Here is a 24993-nt window from a genome sequence, read left to right on the forward strand (position 1 = left end):
AAACATGTTGGACTCATTGTTCTCACTGTAAAAGCTTACTGTTTTGGCACTCTGGCAAAACAATTTCCTTCCGGATTAATAAAGTTGTTATTTATTCTTATTTTGATCTTTAATCTAGACAACATGACAGAGATGACAGAAAGCAGATCTGAGCTGAATGAAGAATCCCAGCTCAACTCAGGCACAGCTGATCCTTTGATGATGAAGCAAACCTACTATGATGGAGCCTCCACTCAGCCAAACAGCTGGTCTCTCCTCACAGCACGTGGACACAAACAGCCAAGGGCTCCAACAGGTAAGTGCACTTGTAGCCTTTGACTGTTAATTTTTGTGATGGCAGCGCATGCTGATGTCATTACTGACAATCTGATTGGCCGTTCAGTTGTGTGTCAGCTTCAACATCTGTCAAAAATAGAGTTGTTGCCTATTTGCTGCATAGCGATACATTCTGCTGCAACTGAAATGTACTGCTGCAGAGCTACTGGAAAAAAATGCATTCATTTGAGTGGTGTATATCAGCTCTGTACACGTATCAGACATGCAACAAACACAGACCGAACCCACACATAGTATGTGGAAATCTGACCTAAGATGAGGAGTACTGTGAACTTTGACTTTGGCCATGTGGCGCGTTTCTCTGTGCACATAGGTGGCATGCCAGGACCCCAGATCAACCTGCGGCCTGTCCACCTTTGCTCACCTTGTGGAGGTAAGGGGTTGTTTTGGTTGTTTTATCCTCTATGATTCTTGCATTTCCAAGTTGTGGGATTAATAAAGGAATAGCTTGAATCTGTGGTGTTAAACAGGATAACACTAAATTAATTACTGCCTGTAATTTATGTGGGTTTTTAAAGTTCAACTGCTTCAAAGTAATGAAATATATAGTAAATCACTGAAAGCATAGGTCTGGATGACAGCAGAATACTTGAATGTCTCCTATTCCACGCCTGGACCACTCAGATTTGTTTATAATTACAAAAATAAAAAACTCAAAATATGAGAAAATCAGTGAATGCAGAAAGTTCCCTTATTTCACCTGTCAACACCTTTTTTTTTCTTTTTTTTTTTTCTTTTTTTTTTTGACCAAATGTGTTGGTACGTGTGATTCTTGGATGAGGCCTAGTAGACATGGGTCCTAATGTGCTGACATTCACAGCAGACACACATGGCCTTCCTACCTTCAGGACAGTAACATCTGGGCCCAGCCAGGCTGCTGAAGCAGGTGGCTCTGTTTTTGCAGGGCTGTGACAGGCAATGGTCCACCCACAGCTGGCAGCGCTCCCCTTCATAACCTGCAAATCGTACATTCCATTCTCAGATTTTTACTGATTACTGCTGAGAAATATGGCCAAACAGGCGAGAGACGTTCCATCTAACAGCTGTATTTCACCACTGATTGTGTCATCTTTCAACCTTGCAGAAAAACAAAGACGAGTGAGTGAGTGAGTGAGTGAGTGAGTGAGTGAGTGAGTGAGTGAGTGAGTGAGTGAGTGAGTGAGTGAGTGAGTGAGTGAGTGAGTGAGTGAGTGAGTGAGTGAGTGAGTGAGTGAGTGAGTCCATCCCAGCTACCTTGTGTAGAGGATAACTCAGAAACAATAAAAGTTAACATCTTGTAACTCTGCACATTAAAAAAAGCACATAATGAGGATGAACATTATTAGTTTGTGATGAATTTTGATGCACCACATCAATCCCAAAGGCAACTTTGCTTCGCTGGTGTAGTATGTGTCTAATCGTCCCTCATATTTGCATCCTCGGTGAAAAACATGATGCCCAGTACTTGGGCAAACGTCAGATGGAATATACAACAGAAAGGGATAGTTAAAACAAAATGAAAACAAAACGAAAGAATAGATAGAATGTGTGGCTGGGGATTGCACAAAGCCCCAACCTCCAGTCCAGTTTAATGAAAGAAATGCAGAAATGGCAAAACTTGCAGTTCCTTGAATGGCTGCTTGAGGTTGGCTGCAAAAGTGAGTCACTATCCATCAGTTTTAAAGCAGAAATAAACATGTTTACAACCTGGTACCAAAAAATTTTAAATAAAAACTGTTTCTATAGCTAGTTTCCCATTCATGACAACTGTACGAGGGAGATGGGAGGATTACAGTTTTGTTATTTTAAGTCATGAAATTATGAATAGTTGGGGATGGGGTTGCTATGAGTGACAGCTAGTGTGTCACACTCTCACGAGCGCCACTAGCTTAGCTTTTGACAAGCTAAAATTGGACCCTCTCGTTATGACTGAACAACTAGCCAGTTTCTGGGTATTCTGTGTTAGTACGTGCCCGTGGCCGACATGCTTGATGAATTCCTGCACAAAAAGTAGTTCCCAGATAATTGTGATATATTCCTGTGAATAATGAGTATATCTCATCTAAATCTATTCTATAATTTACCAGTAATAAAATTATGAAGATAACTGAAGTTTTAAAATATGTGGCCATAATAAATATTTAATAAACTTAACGTTTATGAGCAACTTTATACAATTATAGACTTTTGATGAGGTGTACCCGTGGTTATGCGGACCTGGTCAGGATGGGGTTCACCGAGGCCTAACTGCTTTATTATATGGTAAAGAAGAAAACTGGGAGTTTGTCAAACATACTAAAACTGAAAAATAAATCTCAAGTTTCAACTCTTTATTATTACTGTCATACTGCACCCACTGACATCCCATCGATCGACTGGGGATGCGTGTTAAGTCCATGATGAAGAGTCATCAGTGTTGTGTGGGCCGCCAGAAGAGGAGGTACTGCTGGCCCACCACCAGAGGGCGCCCTGCCTGAAGTGCGGGCTTCAGGCACGAGAGGGCGCTGCTGCCACGGACACAGCCGGGAGTGACAGCTGTTACTCATTACTTCCTGACAGCTGTCACTCATTCTTCATCACCTCACTCCATAAAACCCAGACGTCATCTCCACCTCATCGCCGAGATATCGTACTTCATTGAAGGTAATATCCTCAGCCGTTTTGTGTTACAATATATCTGTATATTGTGAGTGTTTGCAGGAGTACCGGTTCCTCTATCTGTGGAAGCTGAGTGAGTGCAGGACGGCACTCTTTTCCCCTGAGGAATCACTGCGGTACTCATCACATATTGAGTGAGAGGTGGAGGTGGCATTCCCACCGTTGTTGTTACTGGGTGTACACACACCCACACTTGACTGTCTTTGTTCTCGCCAGCAGTACCAGATCCGACAGTCGGAGACGGTGATCACCTGGGAATTCGGGACTTGGCGGCTCCAGTATTCACCAGGTTCGGTGGTGGCAGAAATCGTGTGGTTCCGGCCCTTCTCAGGACAGACGTCTTCTATCCTCGAGCCTGCCCACACGTCACCTTTGTAATTTGACTGTAATCATATTCTGAGATTGTCTGTATATTCGTTGTGCACATTTCACAACATTAAATTGTTACCTTTTGGCTCATCTATTGACCGTTCATTTGCGCCCCCTGTTGTGGGTCCGTGTCACTACACTTTCACAACAATCAGGCTTGTTTTCTTATAAAGCCATTCGCCTGTCTAGCTTCCACGGAAAATCGACCGAGTACTCCGTCAAGCATCTACCATAAGTTTCAAAGTTGGGCACATGTCCCTTTTCAGTGATGTACTTGTGAAACAGTTTGGCTGCTGACTGTGTATTTCTGCGGGTGTTCTTCGCATCTTTTTCGTGTAAAATTCATTTTAACTCAGCGTCGCGAACAGACGCAAACCTGTCTTCTGCCATTTTGTCAACAAACTGACAGCCAAAGCAGGCGTTGTATGCGTTATCTGATTCGTCGTTATCAATAGGTGTCGTTCGATTAGCTAGCACTACGCTGCACATGAGGTGTACTCATTTCGCATGCACGGTCTACTCGGCTCCACCAGCGGTCAACTCAGCATGTGGTACAGCTCAGAAAGTGGTGAATGGGCCAATCAGAAGTTGGCAAAATCCCATACCATATAATAACACCTGTTATTGCTCAAACACATTGTAAACATTGACACAATGGAGTTTGATGTGGAAGAGTTCAGAAAGATAAGACTGGAATGTTTTGATGACCATTTACAATTGGCGATGAAAGACTTGGTTGTTAACTTCATATTAATGTCAGAACAAGAAGCTGCACTGAAAGAGATCTAATGTGGGAAGAGACACATTTTGTGTGTTGTCGCTGCAATGAGAGCGGCACGCTGAGCAGGGTGGAGAAAGTAGTCTGGCTAGCTCAATCTGTGGGCGAGGTATCCCACAATGCCAAAATAGCAGAGATGTCGGTCGAGTGAGAGCGGCACTCTGAACAGGGTGGTAGTGTGTACCACTGAGCCAAGTCCAGAGCCCCACTAGCAGAGGTTGCTATAGCTGTTGTGAACCGACAGTGTCTGTCATTTCTGAGCATTTTATTACAAATATCTGTAATAATGTGGCTTTCTCTGTGGTAAATTACGTACACTAATGGACCATGTAAGAAGTCAGTGCTCCAGTATTTCCATTAAATGTCATTTTTAAAATACTAAAATACTATTTGTGTGTTAGCATCATTAGCGCTGTTAGCAGGTATGGGTAGCTTGTGACATTAGCTCCACTGTTACTCTGAGATAGGGGCATGTTCTGGCTTCATTCATCCCTCCCAGGTCAACTATGGGCTTGCCCATATGTCATCTCTTTGCCCATTTATGTTTTGAATATTTTTCCAGAGTCCACATGAAAAGGAATCATTGCAATAACAAGCAGCATACACAACATAATTGGAAAATAAAAGTGGAACTACAGAATAGACGTTACACACAGTCCAGTCTCATATTTTTTCATCTTCCCAACACGAAACGAGTCAAATTTTCATGACTGTTACTAACTCTACTCCTACGCCCAACCCTAACCTTAACCATAACCTAATCCTACTCCTTCCCCCCACCCTAACCATAACCACCCCCGACCCCCGCTTCACTTTTAATTTCATGCAGCCATCACGGAATGTATTAGAATGAATTTGTGCTGCCGTACAAAAATGAGGCACTTTTCGTCACAGTATCATGAACCAATAGATTAATGTATATTTCGTGCTGCTGAATCACGACTTGTGGTGAGACCGGGTTGGTTACACATGGCTGCAGATGGTACCAGATATTTACACTGGTACTATAAATTAGTAATGACTAACCCACTACACATAATGTTTAGACTCCTTTGAAACACCTGTGGTTTGAACATTGTTCTGGTGTCTGTTTGAAAATGCATCATATGATCTCCTGCTGCCTGCTGAATACTGGCACCTGCTGGACAGTTCAGATTGTGCATCCATATCAAAGCATGTACACGAGCATATACATTGCTTGTTTGTATTGGAACCAGGTAAAAATTGGGATTTTTTTTTCATTGTCATTTACTTTTGTGAAATTAATTCACAATTCTGCGATCGGGAGTTAGTTGTTGAATACAAGATGAAAGCAGCTGTTATCTAATATACAGAATCAAGCCAATAATGAGTTCTTCATCAGTTCTTTCAGCAGCTGTTCAATGCATCAACAAATATCACATTTGGATTTTTAGTGCAGCTGTGCAATTAAAAATGTCACATCAGTAAGTACAGATTGTGCCAGTGACTTTGGTGGAAAAAGAGGGAAGGAAACTGAATTTGAAGAATATCAGCCTGACTAGGAAAACTGGTTTGTGTAATGAATGATTTAGATCAATCACAGTTCTTTCATGTACAGGACCATTTGTGACGAGCTAAGACCCAGTGGGAATCCGAATGACCAGGCACACAGGTTATCTTCATGAAAAAAAAATGTAGTAAAACGTATAAAAAATAATCCATATGCCCTGAAAAATGTATGTATGCATGGACTAAACTGTGTGTGAGCTTGAGATACACACATTGGGCCTCAATCAACGTTGCGCACTTGTGGCGTAAATTTACGGTGTAAATTTGAAGTACACCAAAGTTGCCGTGACATGTATCAAGCAGTGCGCACCCACCCATTTCCGGTGTATGCCCGACATGACCTTGATAAATGCGGCGGGTGAAAACAATCGTAATTATAATGAACACGCCCATAAATATTCAGACTCTGCTTCAGACACACCCTCATTTTACGACATGGAAGCCAGGAAGACGGCAAAGAAAAAGAACTCCACCAATCACAAGGCGTGCCAATAGAGCGTCAAAAGCGGCCGTCGTATCAATTGTTTTGTAGTATAATCAAAAAAGTGTTACAGTGGTCCCTCGTTTATCGCGGGAGTTACGTTCTAAAAATAGCCAGCAATAAGCGAAGTCCGCGAAGTAGTCAGCGTTATTTTTTACAATTATTATAGACGTTTTAAAGCTGTAAAAACCCTGTAAAACCACTTTATATGCTTTTCTCAATCAGGCATGAACATTTTCTCACTTTTCTCTCGTGTGTAAACACTCTCAAAGTTCAAACCTTTGTAGAGAAATAAGACCAACCTGTTTTCAGGCCCAAACATTTGTTTGAGAAATAAAAATAGAACGTTTTCCTATAAATAATTATGATGGCTTTTAAAACTAACGAATTTAATTTTAACGATCAACCTACGAGGTTGGACACATAAGAAATTTTTAATAGTGACTGACCAGTATTTCACAGTTCCTCTGATCGCGCCTCTGCGTCCTGACGCTGCGCCTTTTTCCTCTGAGTCAAACCTGGCTGCAGGTGTCTTTTTCCGAGTGAAGGACACAGTTATGAGTAGTTGTTGGCGCTCTTTTTTCTTCTGGGCGAGAAGATTCTTATAAACAGACACGCAGAACACAGAACATTGTAAAAAAAAAGCATGCAAAATTGGACTAAAAAATCTGCGAAACTACGAGGCCGCGAAAGGTAAACCGCCTTATAGCGAGGGACCACTGTATTCTCTTTTGACGTCAATAATTCTTGACATGTGGATATTTGCTCGCTCAATTAATAAGACACGCCTAATTTTTCAAATTTCTTTATTTTTAAAATGTATTTCTTTATTTATTTTATTGTAACAAATGAATGGAGAAGACAAAACCTGACTGCAGCACGGGCGAAGGGAATGACAACACTACAGTTGTAATTATCAATTCCATTGTCTAAAACAATCACACCACATGAAGTTAAGCTCAGCACTGCTCTGGCTCCAGGCTCGAAGTCTGGAGAAAAAGGCGAGCAGCGCTTTCTTTGCGGTCAGCGCTGTAGCCACGGATCGTGCTCGAGACCAACAATCCCGCAAAAGCGGGATTTGTATTAATTATTATGTAGTATAATCAGGAAAGTGTTATTTATGTAACATATCCATTGATTTGTATAATGGCACTGTTTATCATGTTGATCATCTTCATTTTTATGTGGATTCCAGTGCTGGTTCATTTTGGTGTATAATTTACGCCACCTCTCGACCTGGTGTATGTTTTCAGCGCAGCGTACACCAACGACCACATTGATAAATGCCAAGTAGCGCAGCCATTTTGGCGTACACCCCATATACGAGGTCTGTCCATAAAGTATCGTACCTTTTTATTTTTTTCAAAAACTATATGGATTTCATTCATATGTTTTTACGTCAGACATGCTTGAACCCTCGTGCGCATGCGTGAGTTTTTCCACGCCTGTCGGTGACGTCATTCACCTGTGAGCACGCCTTGTGGAAGGAGTGGTCCCGCCCCCTCGTCGGATTTTCATTGTCTGGAAATGGCGGAATGAAAAGGACTTTTTTTCCATCAGAATTTTTTCAGAAGCTGTTAGAGACTGGCACCTGGAAACCATTCGAAAAATTTATCTGGCTTTCAGTGAAAATTTTACGGGCTTCACAGAGAATAAGGACTTTAACTACAGGTTTAAGGACCCCTTTAAAGGACGGTCGGTGCGCCGCGCTGCGAGCTGCGAAGATGCGGCACAAACCACTGGATCATTTCTAAGCTGATGGCTCTGTGGATACGAGACCGTCGTGTGCTCTTTCTCTGGTTATCACAAGAGCTGGACATCAGCCATTTTCCGGCAGATTTCACTTTTAACAAGAGATTTTGTCATGGAAAGCGGCGCGGAGGCTTCGCGCGTCACGACCGATTCGCTGATGAAGCGAGACAAAGGAACACCTCCGTTTCGGCGTGTTAGAGGACAAGTTGGGACATGTCCAGCTCTCCACAAGTTCTTTTATACTCACACGACTGGTAAGCACTGAAAGCCGAGATAGACATGTCCCAACTTGTCCTCTAACACTCCAAAACGGAGGTGTTCCTTTGTCTCGCTTCATCAGCGAATCGGTCGTGACGCGCGAAGCCTCCGCGCCGCTTTCCATGACAAAATCTCTTGTTAAAAGTGAAATCTGCCGGAAAATGGCTGATGTCCAGGTCTTGTGATAACCAGAGAAAGAGCATACGACGGTCTCGTATCCACAGAGCCATCAGCTTAGAAATGATCCAGTGGTTTCGTCGCAGCTCGCAGCGCGGCGCACCGACCGTCCTTTAAAGGGGTCCTTAAACCTGTAGTTAAAGTCCTTATTCTCTGTGAAGCCCGTAAATTTTCACTGAAAGCCAGATAAATTTTTCGAATGGTTTCCAGGTGCCAGTCTCTAACAGCTTCTGAAAAAATTCTGATGGAAAAAAAGTCCTTTTCATTCCGCCATTTCCAGACAATGAAAATCCGACGAGGGGGCGGGACCACTCCTTCCACAAGGCGTGCTCACAGGCGAATGACGTCACCGACAGGCGTGGAAAAACTCACGCATGCGCACGAGGGTTCAAGCATGTCTGATGTAAAAACATATGAATGAAATCCATATAGTTTTTGAAAAAAATAAAAAGGTACGATACTTTACGGACAGACCTCGTACGCTCAAATATTGCCGTACGCAACATTGATACATGAGGCCTATTCTCACCACACACCTTTCCTTTATGAAAACAAGTTCATGTGTGACAAAAGGCAAACCCGTGGTTTGTGCACATGCATTTTGCAGTTATACAGCTTCATCAAGAGGAATTTCTTAAAAAAAAGACTTGAAAGTTCAGTACAGTTTGCCAGAAGGAACATGGGAGATGCAAGCCAAAATTAGATCTGTTTTGTTGTATGAAAATCCTTTTCTGCTCCATTCCAGTATGAAGCTGTGAGCAGTGAGGCAAAATGCAAAATTTGCACAATGTGCGATTTCTTCAATCGCAGCCAATCTGGGTATCTTGGTGGCTTTCCTCACGAGTTTCCTTCTCACATAGTCACTCATTTTTTGACAACTTCCTCCTCCAGAGGAAGTTTACCGTAGAGGACCACACTGTGTGCATTTCTTGATAATGGATGTTAATAAAGTCCAACACAGATCAGTCACTTGGAAATGTTCATGTATCCATCTCCTGATGTGTCTCAAGAAAACTAGCTGTAATAATGATGATTTACTTGTTTTATGCTAAAGGGTACATTTACTTATCCAACCCAACATGTAATAAAATCATTGGCTTTTATTTTTTTAATTTATTTGTCTGTCAGTCTGTCTGTCTGTTAGCAAGATTACGTCAAAACTACTGCACAGATTTTGATGAAAATTTCACCACAGACAGATATTAGGCCAGGAAAACTCCATTAAATTTTGGAGGTGATCCGGATTCTGGATCAAGTTTCACTTTATATAGGCTTTGAAGGATTACTTTTAGCAGCATTACATCAAAACTACTTGATGGATTCTCACCAAATTTGCACCACAGATAGATATTAGGCCATAGAAGACTCCTCTGAAATTTAGAGGTGATCTGGATCCGGACTGGTGGATGTCAGAAATTGCTCTTGTTTTGGTTTTGATATTTTTATTGAATGTTGGTCATGTTGTAGAGATTTGTTTTCACTATCGTTACTGTGAATAATAATAATCTTGTTTGCTGGAGAGTTTGCTTTTGTATCACACAGGAGCTGATTAGATTTGAAGCCAGACGCAGTTCAAGGACTTTAATATTTTTGTCATATCTTGTTATGCACAATACCTCTGCCAAGGCCCAGAAAGCTTCTTTTTACCTATCTGCAAAGTAGTTGAAGTGCAGCTAGGCGACCCTGCTTTCACCCACATACAAATAATGTTAACATGGGAAATATTATATTAAAAATATTAATTAAAAATGAGCCTGTATCTGCATCAGATTTAAACTGTCACATTTAAACTATTTTGTAACTAAAACCTAATTGCTTTTCTAAGAGTACATCCTATTATCAAATATAAAAGGTGATCACGTAACCTCCTTGGCAAAGGTAAGGGCCCCTTCACATATAGTGCGAATTTGATCGATTTGCACATAAAGTGTGCATGAAGCAGGAATTGTGTGTAAAACGTGAAAAATCGTAGCTGTCTCATACATCTGTTGCTACAACTATTTGTGCACACCAGCGGCTGAAAGAGTGTGCGCTGTGCGAACCCATCGATCCCTCTCGTCACGTTTATTTGAAATGAGACAGTGCATATTAACGAACATAGTTACATGTAAATATCCCGGATTATAGCAGGATGCTAATTTCCATCCGTAGTCCCAGTAACATAGAAACAGACTAAGAACACACAACATACCAAAACAAATCAACCATGACAGAAAACAATTAAAACAAAATATACAGACAAATATTTACAAATTCAAAGTAGCAACAATTGATCGTTAATAAGCAGTTGACAGGTGGAGGAACCAAAAGAGTTTTATGGTGATGGGTGATTGAGGTGCAAAAGTACTGCATTAAAGTGACAAGTGCTATGTGCAAAGTGCTTCAGTGCCTGGTTGAATTGCGTATTACAGTACTGGGTTGTATTGCATGTTGCCCAGTACACTCATTTGCACATGCACAAGTGTAAATATTGCACAGGGTATCCTACACAAGTTTATTGTGTAAAGACTACTCTCGCGGCAAATGTCGGCCAAATTCCAGGTGACACGCACGAACACCTAACACCGCTTGCTTGGCACTTGGAAAATGTGTAGCCATTCATACTATTAACACGAAAACAGTCTGCAGACAATCACTGTCAAGCTGCATGTGAAATTTGTCTAAGTGCCCCCATGACTGTGAAGTTGCCGAGTGCACATGTAGCATGTCAGAGTGTTGCCTCCCCCCACAACACGTGTGCGTGTGTTTCGCATGCTCCCTCCACAACACGTGTGTGTGTGTTTCGCATGCTCCCCCAACACATCTGTGCGTGTGGTTCTCTCCCCCCCCCCCCCCCCCCACAGGCGAGGCATCTATCATCTCATCACAGACATCTTGGTCTGTGCGCTGACAGGACAGGGGGCGTGGCTGGCTGCCCACAGCTGTTGAGACATCTTCAGTTCTGGATATCACAACTGCAGCACACGTCCTGCGTTTTGACTGCAGCATACGTCCTGCATTTTGACTGACACACGCGTGTGTGTGTGCTTGTGTGGAAATACATAAAAACATAATCTGCTTTTGCGATGGGAGGAGAAACGGACCATCAGTGTGGACACGCAGCAGGCGATCTGAATGTCATGTCTAACAGGACACGTGTGTTGAGCCGTGAGAGCTGTGAGCGGCACACTGCAGTACCAGGACAAACCAACAGTGCCACAAATATGCCGCTTTCAGTCACGTATCAGCAGAAATATGCCATCTGGACAGTTATCACGGGGCTTTTTTTTTTTCTTTTTTTAGAAATTACGTTATTTCCTTGTTGATTTTAGCCATTTCACGCTCCTGTTACAAGACAGTGATTGTAGTGCAGTGGTAAAGTTTCCATCTGGTAATCAGAGCGTGTGGGTTTGAATCCTGTTGCTTGTTTTTTCTTTTTATTTAACCAGGGTTATTTAACTGTGGGCTTTTGTATTGTGTCCCCTTTTATGTATTATTTATATCAGTCCAGTGACAGTCACTAATTATATAGCTGTTTTTTATTTTATTTTCTTCCACATCAGCGACGTGTTCCTGCTCGAAAGACACCGTCGTGTGCATGAACCATCGCGCTGGAATCATGCACGCCTGCTCGTCGGAGCGATGTTTCATGGTTCGCTTATACGAGCCGTTTTGCCGTGAGTCGCCCTGAGTTGTACATATTTGCACTATGTGTGAAGGGGCCCTAAAGAAGGAGATAGCTAAAGGAGTTATTAATCTGTGCAAAATGCACAAAAATGAGTCATCACATTTAGCTCAGTTTGACACCACTGTCTGTAGTTTTTCTGTTTTCGTTTTGTCCTCTGCTCACACAGAGCAGAGGACATCGCATCAGCACCATACCCTAATGTAAAGTGACTGGCAAGCTGTGGTCACCTCAGATTTGCATCCTTAACAAGTGCCCTATCCTGAAGTCTTTGTCCCAAAATAATCTGACAATATTACAAGCTGGATCCACTCTGTGTTCTTTCGTATTTATTTAGAGACTTTGTAAAGTGGAGAGGAACAGGCTCTAGTTCTTCCCATTCTCACAGCTTGGATCAGACCAACACACACCTACAGCCTCACAGTGTGTTCATGAAGTTGATACACGGGGAACAAAAACAGATCATCATGAGCTCTGATTTTAGCCAGCATAATGTACTCAAGCACACACACCTGTAGGGCAGGTGCATGTGAAGTTTCTGCCTTCACTCCCCTGTCTAACATCGGTACAGGTGCCGTTGTTACGGCAAGGTCTGTGGTGACAGGCATCGAATTCCTCACAGAAGATTCCAGAGTAGCCGTCATCGCACTGACAGAAGAAAGTGCTCTGAAAATCAAAGCACACAGACATATCAAACTGATGATCCTGAAAAGATTACATTAGATTAGATTAGATAGAACTTTATTAATCCCTTGGGAAAACTCCCTCAAGGAAATGGAGGTTCCAGCAGCATTGTATAGCAGCACAGAGGATAAGAAGCACATAGATTATCAACAGTGAAAGTAAAAAAAAAAGATGGTAAGATGGCACCATTGTTTGGTATAAAGGTACCAAAGATGTCATGGTAAGATGGTACCAAGATTTATGTCAGACACCATTTTTAAAAGTCTGCTGTTGCAAAATAGAAACTTTTGTTGCGTATTGGGGTCTGTGTGTAGGCGTCATTTGTAAACATCCATGTAAGGTCTACAAAGACTACTGGCTCATTTCTTTCTGGTACTTACTACAGCAATGGTTCAGTAGTAGGTTCTGAACCAATGTTAATAAATAATGCGTATTGAGATGCAAGGTATGACTCCTCTTGGATGGGATGCCAGTCTAAATGCAGGCTACTCAGGACCATTACCTATTTACAGCTAAGGCGACTGAGATAATGCAGATGATGTGTCTTGTCCAATAACACAGCCAGGCAATGGTGACCGGGAATCAAATCCATATCCACATACAGTATTGCCAGTAATTTATTGCATGTAATATATTTTATTCCTGTTATAAAGTTACAGTGAAATGCCAAATATTAGGTTTGTATCTTGAAAAGTTTTACAGTTACAGCCCCAGGAATTTTTAATGATTTTTTTTTTTCACATTTTGTGAAACAGTGTTTGTACCAATTTTTGACATTAATAATTCACTTGCCGATCCACAGATGTGGAACAGCACACCCTGGCCTTATATTTTATGTGGAGTGGGAAAATTGAGTCAGTTTTGGTGTGTCTAGTGTGATCCGCCTTTCACAAAGGCCTGAAAAAGGTAGCAAGCCCAAAATTTGACATGTTGTTCATATTTCTGATTTGTCAAAAATCAAAGAAAAACACTAGCTACAGCAGTCTATTTTTTGCACCATGATTTATGATGTGTTAGAGCATACCTATACAGTCAAATCATAAATCAGGTTGTTTGGAGCAAAATCTATAGTCATTAGAAAGCTACTAATTTTGAACAAGGCTCCAAGTATGCACATTTTCTACACCCCAGGTGGCAATGTGGGTATTTGAGCATCATATTCATATTTTTGCCATGTATTCTACCTGTCTCAAGATGATGCATACAACCCCTGGCAAAAATTATGGACTCACCGGTCTCGGAGGATGTTCATTCAGTTGTTTCATTTTGTAGAAAAAAAGCAGATCACAAACATGACACAAAACTAAAGTCATTTCAAATGGCAACTTTCTGGCTTTAAGAAACACTATAAGAAATCAGGAAAAAAAATTGTGGCAGTCAGTAACGGTAATTTTTTCAGACCAAGCAGAGGGGAAAAAAATATGGAATCACTCAATTCTGAGGAAAAAATTATGGAATCATGAAAAACAAAAGAACGCTCCAACACATCACTAGTATTATGTTGCACCACCTCTGGCTTTTATAACAGCTTGCAGTCTCTGAGGCATGGACTTAATGAGTGACAAACAGTACTCTTCATCAATCTGGCTCCAACTTTCTCTGATTGCTGTTGCCAGATCAGCTTTGCAGGTTGGAGCCTTGTCATGGACCATTTTCCTTCAACTTCCACCAAAGATTTTCAATTGGATTAAGATCCAGACTATTTGCAGGCCATGACATTGACCCTATGTGTCTTTTTGCAAGGAATGTTTTCACAGTTTTTGCTCTATGGCAAGATGCATTATCATCTTGAAAAATGATTTCATCATCCCCAAACATCCTTTCAATTGATGGGATAAGAAAAGTGTCCAAAATATCAACGTAAACTTGTGCATTTATTGATGATGTAATGACAGCCATCTCCCCAGTGCCTTTACCTGACATGCAGCCCCATATCATCAATGACTGTGGAAATTTACATGTTCTATTCAGGCAGTCATCTTTATAAATCTCATTGGAACGGCACCAAAGAAAAGTTCCAGCATCATCACCTTGCCCAATGCAGATTCGAGATTCATCACTGAATATGACTTTCATCCAGTCATCCACAGTCCACGGTTGCTTTTCCTTAGCCCATTGTAACCTTGTTTTTTTCTGTTTAGGTGTTAATGATGGCTTTCGTTTAGCTTTTCTGTATGTAAATCCCATTTCCTTTAGGCGGTTTCTTACAGTTCGGTCACTGACTTCAGTTTCCTCCCATTCGTTCCTCATTTGTTTTGTTGTGCATTTTTGATTTTTGAAACATATTGCTTTAAGTTTCTGTCTTGATGCTTTGATGTCTTCATTGGTCTACCAGTATGTTTGCCTTTAACAACCTTCCCATGTTGTTTGTATTTGGTCCAGAGTTTAGACACAGCTGACTGTGAACAACCAACATCTTTTGCAACATTGCGTGATGATTTACTCTAAGAGTTTGATAATCCTCTCCTTTGTTTCAACTGACATCTCTCGTGTTGGAGCCATGATTCATGTCAGTCCACTTGGTGCAACAGCTCTCCAAGGTGTGATCACTCCTTTTTAGATGCAGACTAACGAGCAGATCTGATTTGATGCAGGTGTTAGTTTTGGGGATGAAAATTTACAGGGTGATTCCATAATTTTTTCCTCAGAATTGAGTGATTCCATATTTTTTTCCCTCTGCTTGGTCTAAAAAAGTAACCGTTACTGACTGCCACAATTGTTTTTCCTGATTTCTTATAGTGCCAGAAAGTTGCCATTTGAAATGACTTTAGTTTTGTGTCATGTCTGTGATCTGCTTTTTTTCTACAAAATTAAACAACTGAATGAACATCCTCCGAGGCCGGTGATTCCATCATTTTTGCCAGGGGTTGTAACAAATATAGTGTTGAGTCTATGCTTCCTTATAGCCCTAGTAAATTTTGGTGAATTTTTCACATTTTGTGAAAACAGTGTTTTGTACCCTTTACAGGCATTAATAACTAATTTGCTATTAAACTCACAACTGTGAAACTACTCACCTTTGGGCTTGGTACCATTTTCAAACCTTTGTGGAAGCCAGATCATACAATATAGAGTCAAATATTCTCAATCTTCCCACTCTACACCAAAGGATAGCCCGGGGTGAGCAGTTTCGCACCTGTGATGCTAACAGCAAGCTAGTTATTAACATCTAAAGTTGGTACAAGCAGCATTTTTGCAAAATGTGAAACATTCACCAAAATTTCCTGGGGCTGTAACTTCAAAACGTTTCAAGATATAGACCTAATATTTGGCATTTTACCCTAATTTTGGGAATATGAGTGACATATCAAACTAACAGAACAGGGCTGAGGAGTGACCTGGATAAAGTTTTGAAACTGGTGATTTCACATGGAATAACCCTAATTTTTTAGGCTTTGAGCAGCTTCTCTCTTACCTCAGAGTGCTGTGTGACACATTTGCCTTTCCCTGAGCATTGAGGGTCACTGAAACTGCTGCCAGGCTCCACACAGCTGCTGGCCTTCACAGTCAGGTTCAGTCGTAGGGTGACCTCCGGGGCTGTGGGGGCGCCCACGTGCAACACACCTATCACAATGAAAGCAAAATGCCCATGTAGTGTTTTGTATAATATACTTCAATTTTAATAATATTATACTCTTTAAAGTATTATCTTGTTTAAAGTATTATGTTGTTTGGAATAATTAAATTAATTAAATTCAAGACATTAAATACTAAAATCAAATTAATCATCGTAAAACACCTAAAGTAATAGAATGCTGAAATGCTTTTAACTATGTGCACAAATGTATTTTTTTTTAAATATCAAAACTTTGCATAGCCATCATATAGAACAAACTAATAATATCTTGTAAGTAGTAAATTTTTCAAGTCAGTCTTCAACACATAAACACACAATTTAGCCATTACATTAGTGTCAGGTAACCTACTCTAGCAACAACTGCTTCCTATTTCAAACAAACACTCAACATACCAGCATAAAAGAAAAAGCTTATGATGTTCAGGTAGCTTAACTCATATTGTGCAGGCCTATGTCAGACAATCGCTCAACCAAAAACATGTCATTCATATGGATAAAATATGAATGACACCAGTGTATGCTGATGTCGCTAAGGGCATCACAAAGGAAATTACATTACACTAAATTGGTCTATTACTATATACAGATGCCAGAATAATTCAGGAATGCCATTCCTCGCTCTATGTGGTCATCACTTTTTTCTACTACCAGACCCCATAGAACAACCACCACCGCCCAAACACTTTCTTTTTTCAATCTCTTTTTGTGTGTGTGTGTGTGTGTGTGTGTGTGTGTGTGTGTGTGTGTGTGTGTGTGTGTGTGTGTGTGTGTGTGTGTGGTGTGTGTGTGTGTGTGTGTGTGTGTGTGTGTGTGTGTGTGTGTATTTTAAAAGTCCAAAGTTCATGAGTGAAAATGCAAAACTACACTTTCTCATAATACTGACAAAAATTTCAATTCCAATCCTTAGTCCACTGTAGTCGACCACCATTGTCCAAAAATACATTTTTGCTGACCAGATCCAAATCACTAGAGTGGCAAAAAGACACTTATGAATAGTCCATCATGGTATACTGAACACTCACCTTTGGTCCCAATTGTGACCTTGATCCTGATTGCTTACCTTTGTTTCTCATTGCTGGCCTGCGATCCTGATCACTCATTTTCATCATGTTTCTAACATTTTATATAGATTAATGACATCAGATTCTGATCGCTGAACTTTGATCTTGATTGATGACGCTTGATTCTGCTCTGTCATCCCTGATTAAGATCTTTTATCCTGACCACTCATCTTTGAACATCCTCCTGACCTGTGATCCTGATTGCTCTATGTAAAACCTAATTGCTGATCCTCTAACTAAGATCAAAGGAATCTGCTCAAACATCAGCATTAACCATCAAAGTCAAGATCTGGCCACATGATCCAGATCCACACCAAAATTTAATGGGTTTCTCCTTGACCAAGCACCACACTGCCACCAACATTTATTAAAATGGGTATTGGGTATATGGTATATGAGTTAGTGTTTGCATAATCATAACAATCAAACATACCAAAAAAATGCACTAGTGATCACATTACCTCCTTAACAAAGATAAGAAACAAAAATACTGAGATACAAGTGTCATATTATGTTTTTCCAGTGAAGCAAGGACCAAAAGTTAAATCTGGAAATAAATTAGGGGAGGTGATGGTCTAGTGGTTAAGTGTTGGGCTTGAGACTACAGGAGCCTTAGTTCAAGCCTCAGCCTGACTGTAAAATCACTAAGAGCCCTTGGGCGAGGTCCTTAATCCTCAAGTTGCTCCCGGTGTGTAGTGAGCGCCTTGCATGGCAGCACCCTAACATCGGTGTGTGAGCGTGAATGGGTGAATGCAAGGCATCATTGTAAAGCTCTTTGAGCTTCTGTTTCAGATAGAAAAGCGCTATATAAATGCAGTCCATTTACCATTCAAATCTTTCTTAATTCTATTTTTAGAATAATTTTCAACACAGCTTTACACATCTTTGTTTGTCCTTCACAAATGTTTGAGGACAGATTGGATATTATTCATGACCTGCTGTCACCACACTGTAATTCTGCTGAGAATAAAACATGTTCAAGGCATAAACTGTCCTGTTGCCTTGTTATGCACCATAATCATACTATAGTAAGGTAATTAGTGTAAGCAACCATTACTAGATCTCGTTAAGGGTCTCAACTCTAATATTGGTGAATAACAAGTTGAAGACTTATCTTCTAGAAAAGCAGCTTTTTCCCTTAATAATTGATACATGGCAGCTCAGCATGATTAAAACAGTACTTTGTGCTTCTCCACTGTTAGACATGTGCTGTTCCACCTCAAATCAAAGTAGCAGCTGCACGGCCACTTAGACAAAAAACAAATCAATCAATAAACAACCACCTTATATATCATTACGGCGATGCATCAACTCCTCAACTAAGACTGAACTCGAAGCTAGACTGCCTGATGTCTTAGCTTCACAATTGACAAATACCCAGTCAGTAGACAGACTTGTGGATAGTTTAAACTCAGTGCTCAAAACTACACTCGACATGACTGCATCACCTGTTAAAACTGCGCTCCCCCAAATCACAGTCACCTTGGTTCAATGATTATCTGCGTGACCTCAAGCATAAAGCAAGAGGTCTAGAACGGAAATGGCGTTGTTCAAAATTAGAAGTATTTCATCTTGCGTGGCGTGATGCTATCTTAGACTATAAGCATGCATTATTGGTTACAAAGCGGACCTACTACTCTGATTTGATCAACAAAAACAAGCATAACTCAAAGTTCTTTTCGACACGGTGGCAACACTTATTCATGGATGACGACCTTTAGTTCGCTCTCCTTTTACAGCACAAGATTTCCTGGATTACTTTGGGAAGAAAATAGAAGACATCAGGCTAAACATACTCCAGCATGCCTTAATCCAGCCACTACACCCTGCTATTGAGGTGGGCACCACTACTGAGGTATTACCTAGATTTACAGAATTTGATAGTACCTCACTAGGCATGCTGACGAAACTCGTAATGTCAACAAAAAGCACAACCTGTTTATTTGATCCTATACCAACAAAACTGTTTAAGGACCTGTGGCCCACTCTTGGGCTGACTGTGCTGGAAATTATTAATCTTTCTTTAACTTCTGGATCTGTTCCTAAATGTTTCAAATCTGCAGGGATTAAACCATTACTTAAGAAACCTAATCTTGACCCTAGTGTATTGAAAAACTATCGGCCGATATCAAATCTATCATTTTTCTCTAAATTCTGGAAAGTGGTGTCACCGGCAGGTCGTAGGACTATCTTACTGAGAATAATCTCTTTGAGCCACTGCAGTCTGCTTTTAGAAAATATCATTCCACAGAGACGGCTCTCACTAAAGTGGTGAATGATCTTCTGCTTACAATGGATTTGGACACCACTACGGTTCTGTTGCTGTTAGATCTCAGTGCTGCATTTGATACAGTAGATCATCATATTCTACTTGATAGGCTGGAAAAACATTTTGAGATTACAGGGAGTGCCCTTGCATGGCTGACGTCATACTTGACCAGTCATTCTCACTGTGTTTTGTACAGTAACACTACCTCTAACCTTAGTGACATGAAATTTGGGGTTCCACAGGGGTCTGTCTTAGGCCCCCTGCTTTTCTCCCTTTATATAGCGCCCCTTGGGCACAAATTGCGATGTTTTGGGATTACCTTTCACTGCTATGCAGATGATACTCAGTTATACATGCCATTAACTGCTGGTAATCTCGTTCACATAAAATCCTTAGAAGATTGCTGTGCAGCAGTGAGAAGTTGGATGTCTAGAAACTTCTTACTTTTAAACTCTGATAAGACTGAAATGATGGTTTTTGGTCCAGTGAGACATCGGCATCAATTTGACCAGTTAACGCTCAGCCTCGGCTCATGTGTCATACATCACACTGACAAAGTGAGGAACCTTGGGGGTAATTTTGATCCTTCGTTGTCCTTTGGCCTCCACATTAGAAATATTACTAGGACTGCTTTCTTCCACCTGCGAGCGAAATATAGAGAAGATTCATCCCATCCTGTTTATGGCTGATGCTGAGACCCTGATCCATGCATTTATCTCTTCTAGATTGGACTACTGCAATGTTCTATTTTCTGGTTTACCGCAGTCTAGCATTAGGGGTCTCCAAATGGTCAAAATGCTGCAGCCAGACTTTGACATGAAGCAAAAAGTACAACCACATTACACCCATTTTGGCATCCCTTCACTGGCTTCCTGTCTCAGTGAGATCAGAGTTTAAGGTTCTGCTACTAACCTATAAAATTATTCATGGACTGGCACCTCCCTACCTAGCTAACCTAATTAAACTTTACGTACCGGCCCGGGCTTTACGTTCTCAGGGTGCAGGACTACTTTGTGTCCCTAAGGTGAATAAGAAGTCTGCGGGTCACAGAGCTTTCTCTTATCGTGCCCCTGTTCTGTGGAATGATCTCCCTGCGTCAATAAAACAGTCAAATTCTGTGGAGATTTTCACTTCCAGACTTAAGACGCACTTATTTTCCCTTTCATATGGCTAGCATACTGGTACAGTTTTGTTTTGTGCTTTTTACTCTTTTAATTCATTTATTAGAAATTGGAGCGGGCTGCGGCCTCAACTTTACCTAAATTCTGGGTCTTTTAGTGAAGTTTAGGGCTAGTGGCCGGCGATCACCTTAGTATTTCTCTGTTTTTCTTGTTGTTTAATGCTGGCACATTATACAGTATTTTTTATCTTTCTGATGCCTGATTCTGTTTTTCTCTCTGTTTAAGGTGCAGCTCCATCCAGAGATGGGAGTTGTATTTGTGTTGGCGATCCTCCTGTTCTGTGCACCAATAGCATTTCTTGTATATTCGTCCGTGAATTGTTCTGTGAATTGTTCTCTAATTTATGTTTTGTAGCATGGCCCAAGCAGAGGGTCACCCCTTTGAGTCTGGTCTGCTTGAGGTTTCTTCCTCAGAGGGAGGTTTTCCTTACCACTGTTGCTCTGGGGATTGGTAAGGTTAGACCTTACCTGTGTGAAGCACTTTGAGGCAAATCTGTTGTGATTTGGCGCTATATAAATGAAAATAAATTGAAAAAATAAAAAAGGTTCCACAGTAAATACTAAGTGCCATTTTTACAAGCATGGCATGATCCAGTGAGCTGTGAGCCTGCAACCTGCAGGCTCCTCAGCCTATCAGAGGACTTCAGTCTGCCACCCTTGACAAACATAGCGCCCATCCAGTCACCCTAAATCCTGGAGCTGCACAGTCATGAGAACACATGCGTGTGACTAAAACCCAGACACAGTGATTCATGAAGCAATGTGAAGCTCCATCCCGACTGATGCTTCTGCTGCCACATGTGCAAAAATACACACTTCATTAGGCCGACGTGCTCTGCAGATGTACACAGAATGTGTTCATGTGAGGACCCATTTAACAATGTGCAGCTTCACATTTTATTCTCACAGATTTGACCTTCAGTTTCATTCTGTCCACATTCTCTTCTTCCTCATCCTCATCTGTCTCCTCTCCTCTCACTCTAAATTATCCTTTATCCCATCAGTGTGTCTCTCTCTCACACACACACACACACACACACACACACACACACACACACACACACACACACACACACACACACACACACACACACACACACACACACACAGGTGAATAAGACGCTGCGCTGTGACAGTGGTTGCAGACATGTGAAGGTCACCAGACAGGCAGCAGAGCATCAGGTATGTTGAACACGTCCAGGCAAACTGTCGGACTCCATTTACGCCCCTCTGCTGCCCATTGCTGCTCATGCTATGTTTTTGTGCAGTAATGTTGTGTAAACTCTTTTGAGGGATTGGTGTGTGTTTCTGAGCAAGACAAAGGGAGCTCAGTATTGAAATCCAGAAGGAATATATATATATATAAATATAAAACTGATTTGTTTTTCAATTTTTAAGCATGCTATTCTGACTTATATGCAAATTTCATGTTTTACTGTCTGGGTTTTTATGTTTGTTTGTTTTTTGATTGGGAAAAACGCACTTTATTTAAATTCATTAATACCCAGAAATTTGGCGCACTTGACCTAATTTGAAGGCGTTTGGAAATGCTTTGAGTGCTCCATAGAAAAACTGTTCTACAGCAAGTGGCTCTCAAACACAGAGTTGGAAATCTCAAAATAATTCTATCTACCTGCTCTGCCTGTAAACAAATTTAGCACCTCTTTGACAGTGTTAGCTGAAGGTTTTCTAAAAACAGACAAACACATTTATCAAGGTGATGTTAAAAAGTGTGGCCTGCTCATAACAGACTCGTGCTTTGACGTGGGACAAAACACGATAAAAGACAGCAACTCAAAAGGAAGACTGGCTCAGATTACTGTTGAGCCGCCATAGTGCACAATGGATGGCAGGATCCAAGGCTCCCTGAGGTGAAGCAGTGCAGCACCAAGCTGTGGTTTTGATGCCACAAGTGTTTTCATTTTATTTTATTTTATTTATCCTTTATGTATACAGGCAGTCCCTTGAGACTCAAAACCTCATTTGCAAGAGAGACCTGTGTTTACTCTTAGTTCATTTATAGGTTGTTTTCAATGCACTTTAAACATGTATCATAGACGGATGTATTGGGGGCAACTTTCATACATTTTAAGGGTTTTTTTTTTTCTCTTCTCCAATCGTGTGTGTGTCCATAATATATGTTATCATATTAATATTACACCATTGCAGGCAACTGGCAATGATATGTGCAGGCAGTGTGTACATGCATTGTGAAACTGCTTATCTAAGGCTCCTTGTTGTGTGGGCCGCTGAAGAGGAGGTACTGCTGGCCCACCACCACCAGATGGCGCCCTGCTTGGAGTGCGGGCTCCAAGCACGAGAGGGCGTCTGAGCCGCTGGAGGTGACAGCTGTCACCTATCAACACCAGCTGTCACCCATCACCACTACTATAAAGACCGGACTGCAACTCCACCTCCTCGCCGAGAAATCTTCTACCATACAGGTAATTTTCTCTGCTGACTTAAAACATTGAGTAATAATCTGAACTTCTTTGCAGCCGTTTTCCTGTGGGTGTTGCCTTATCTGTGGGATTGGCGTTTGGTGTGATCAGCGACGGCTTCGCTTCACACCCCAACCAGATAAGTGGTTAGACAGGAGCTGCACGAGTGTGTGATTGGAGGTGGAGGTGCTCCCTCCCAAAAGAACACAGACTGTGGGATTACTGAGTGTGCGAACTCACACTCATCCAGAACTGTTTCTGTTTTCTGCCAGCAGTACCGGGTCTGACTGCTGAAGACAGTGGCCACCTGGGGCGCAGGGCTTGGCGGCTCCGGTGTTCTTCAGGTCCGTTGGTGGTGAGGCCTGTGTGGGATCCGGCTCTTCTCGCACCAGACGTCTCCTATCTTCGAGCCTGCCACACGTCACCTTTTTGTCGGATTGATATAGCGCATATTTGTATCTGTCTGTATTACGTTGTGCACCTTCACAACATTAAATTGTTACTTTTTGGTTATTCCATTGTCTCTTCATTAACGCCCCCTGTTGTGGGTCCGTGTCACGACACTTCCCCAACACTCCTCTCAAAGTTGCACAAGAAAGCACGATAATTTCAGTGAGATTTTCGGTGGTCGAAGGTATGAATGCTTTCTGTTGACAGACCTTATCAAAGTGCCACATCTGCACCATTCCACACCTCATTTTTAGACCAAAACACCCACATGAGTGCAAGTAGTATTTTAATTTAAAACACAGGGGCACTGGTCATAAAAATGACAACCATGTCACATGGAATTTAGAAGTGATATTTGTGCAGTGCTTTGCACTGTGTGTAACACAGGACCCATGGTATCTGATGAATTGTGTAGAGTTGACGAAAATTGATTTTGAAAATTTTCAGCCAAGGTGTATGTAAAATTAAGGTCTCCACTGTCCTTTATCCCACTGTCTTTTTTGTTGTAATGCCCATCCAACTCACACACTCAGTTCTAAAGGATTTTTAGAGTGTGGCTAACACCTGTGTGGCTAACACCTGTTAGCCACACAGGTGTTAGCCACACCTAACACCTGTTAGCCACGTTTCGATATTTTTGCCTGTCCAGCAATCAGGTTGTCAATAAGTCATTGGATTGTTGCAGTTATTATAAGCATGAGGTATGGAACCAATATCAGGTGTTACTTTAACAGAGCTAACAGTTGCAATACTGTTGCGCCCTCAAAAACTGGGTGACCTGATGCAAAAGGTGCTGTTTACTCTTTTGTTTATGGCATTAAGTCACAGATACCAGTATCATGGGATTTGACCACATTTGGGGACAGCTGGCACGAACACAGCAGAGAATCCCCGGGCGGAATTAGGGAGCACAAACCATTCAGCCTGACTTGGTAAACTTAAAGCATACTCACTGTCACCTAGCAGACCTGATGGTTTAACCTCTTAAACCCTAGAGTCCCCAAATTTGGGGACTTACCTTGTTTTGGAACATTTGAACACTCATAACCAACCAATGCTGACACCAACATACACTTATTATACATAAAAATGTCAATCGAAGTCTCCTCTAGAAAAGTATCCACTTCAATCACATATCAACTAACCACAGCTGAAACGCCAAGCAAATAAAGACATAAATCGGAATTCATTTTTTTGGGGGGGGAAAAAAACTCATTTACTCCTACCAAGTATTATTTACTTTCAATTTTTTTGCATTCACAACATCCCCTAGGACCTGTCTTTTAGCTGATCCAAACTTCTGCATTTTTGACTTTGCACAAGCTGAGAAATACATAAATCATAATGTA

The 24993-nt window shown here is 41.3% G+C and overlaps 1 protein-coding gene across 1 annotated transcript in view; it reads right to left on the reverse strand.

Moving 5' to 3' along the window:
* The window catches only part of dner (delta/notch-like EGF repeat containing), a 260493-nt gene that overhangs the window by 78598 nt on the left and 156902 nt on the right, over positions 1-24993 (reverse strand). Inside the window, exons 5-7 of the mRNA XM_034168150.1 lie at positions 16082-16230; positions 12495-12648; positions 1179-1292 (exon numbers count right to left, since the gene is read on the reverse strand). Coding sequence (XP_034024041.1) covers positions 1179-1292; positions 12495-12648; positions 16082-16230 — 417 coding nt within the window. The remainder of the gene's footprint in view (positions 1-1178; positions 1293-12494; positions 12649-16081; positions 16231-24993) is intronic.

The sequence above is a fragment of the Thalassophryne amazonica genome, chromosome 4 (genome assembly GCF_902500255.1).
Source record: "Thalassophryne amazonica chromosome 4, fThaAma1.1, whole genome shotgun sequence".
Classification (NCBI taxonomy): Eukaryota; Metazoa; Chordata; class Actinopteri; order Batrachoidiformes; family Batrachoididae; genus Thalassophryne; species Thalassophryne amazonica.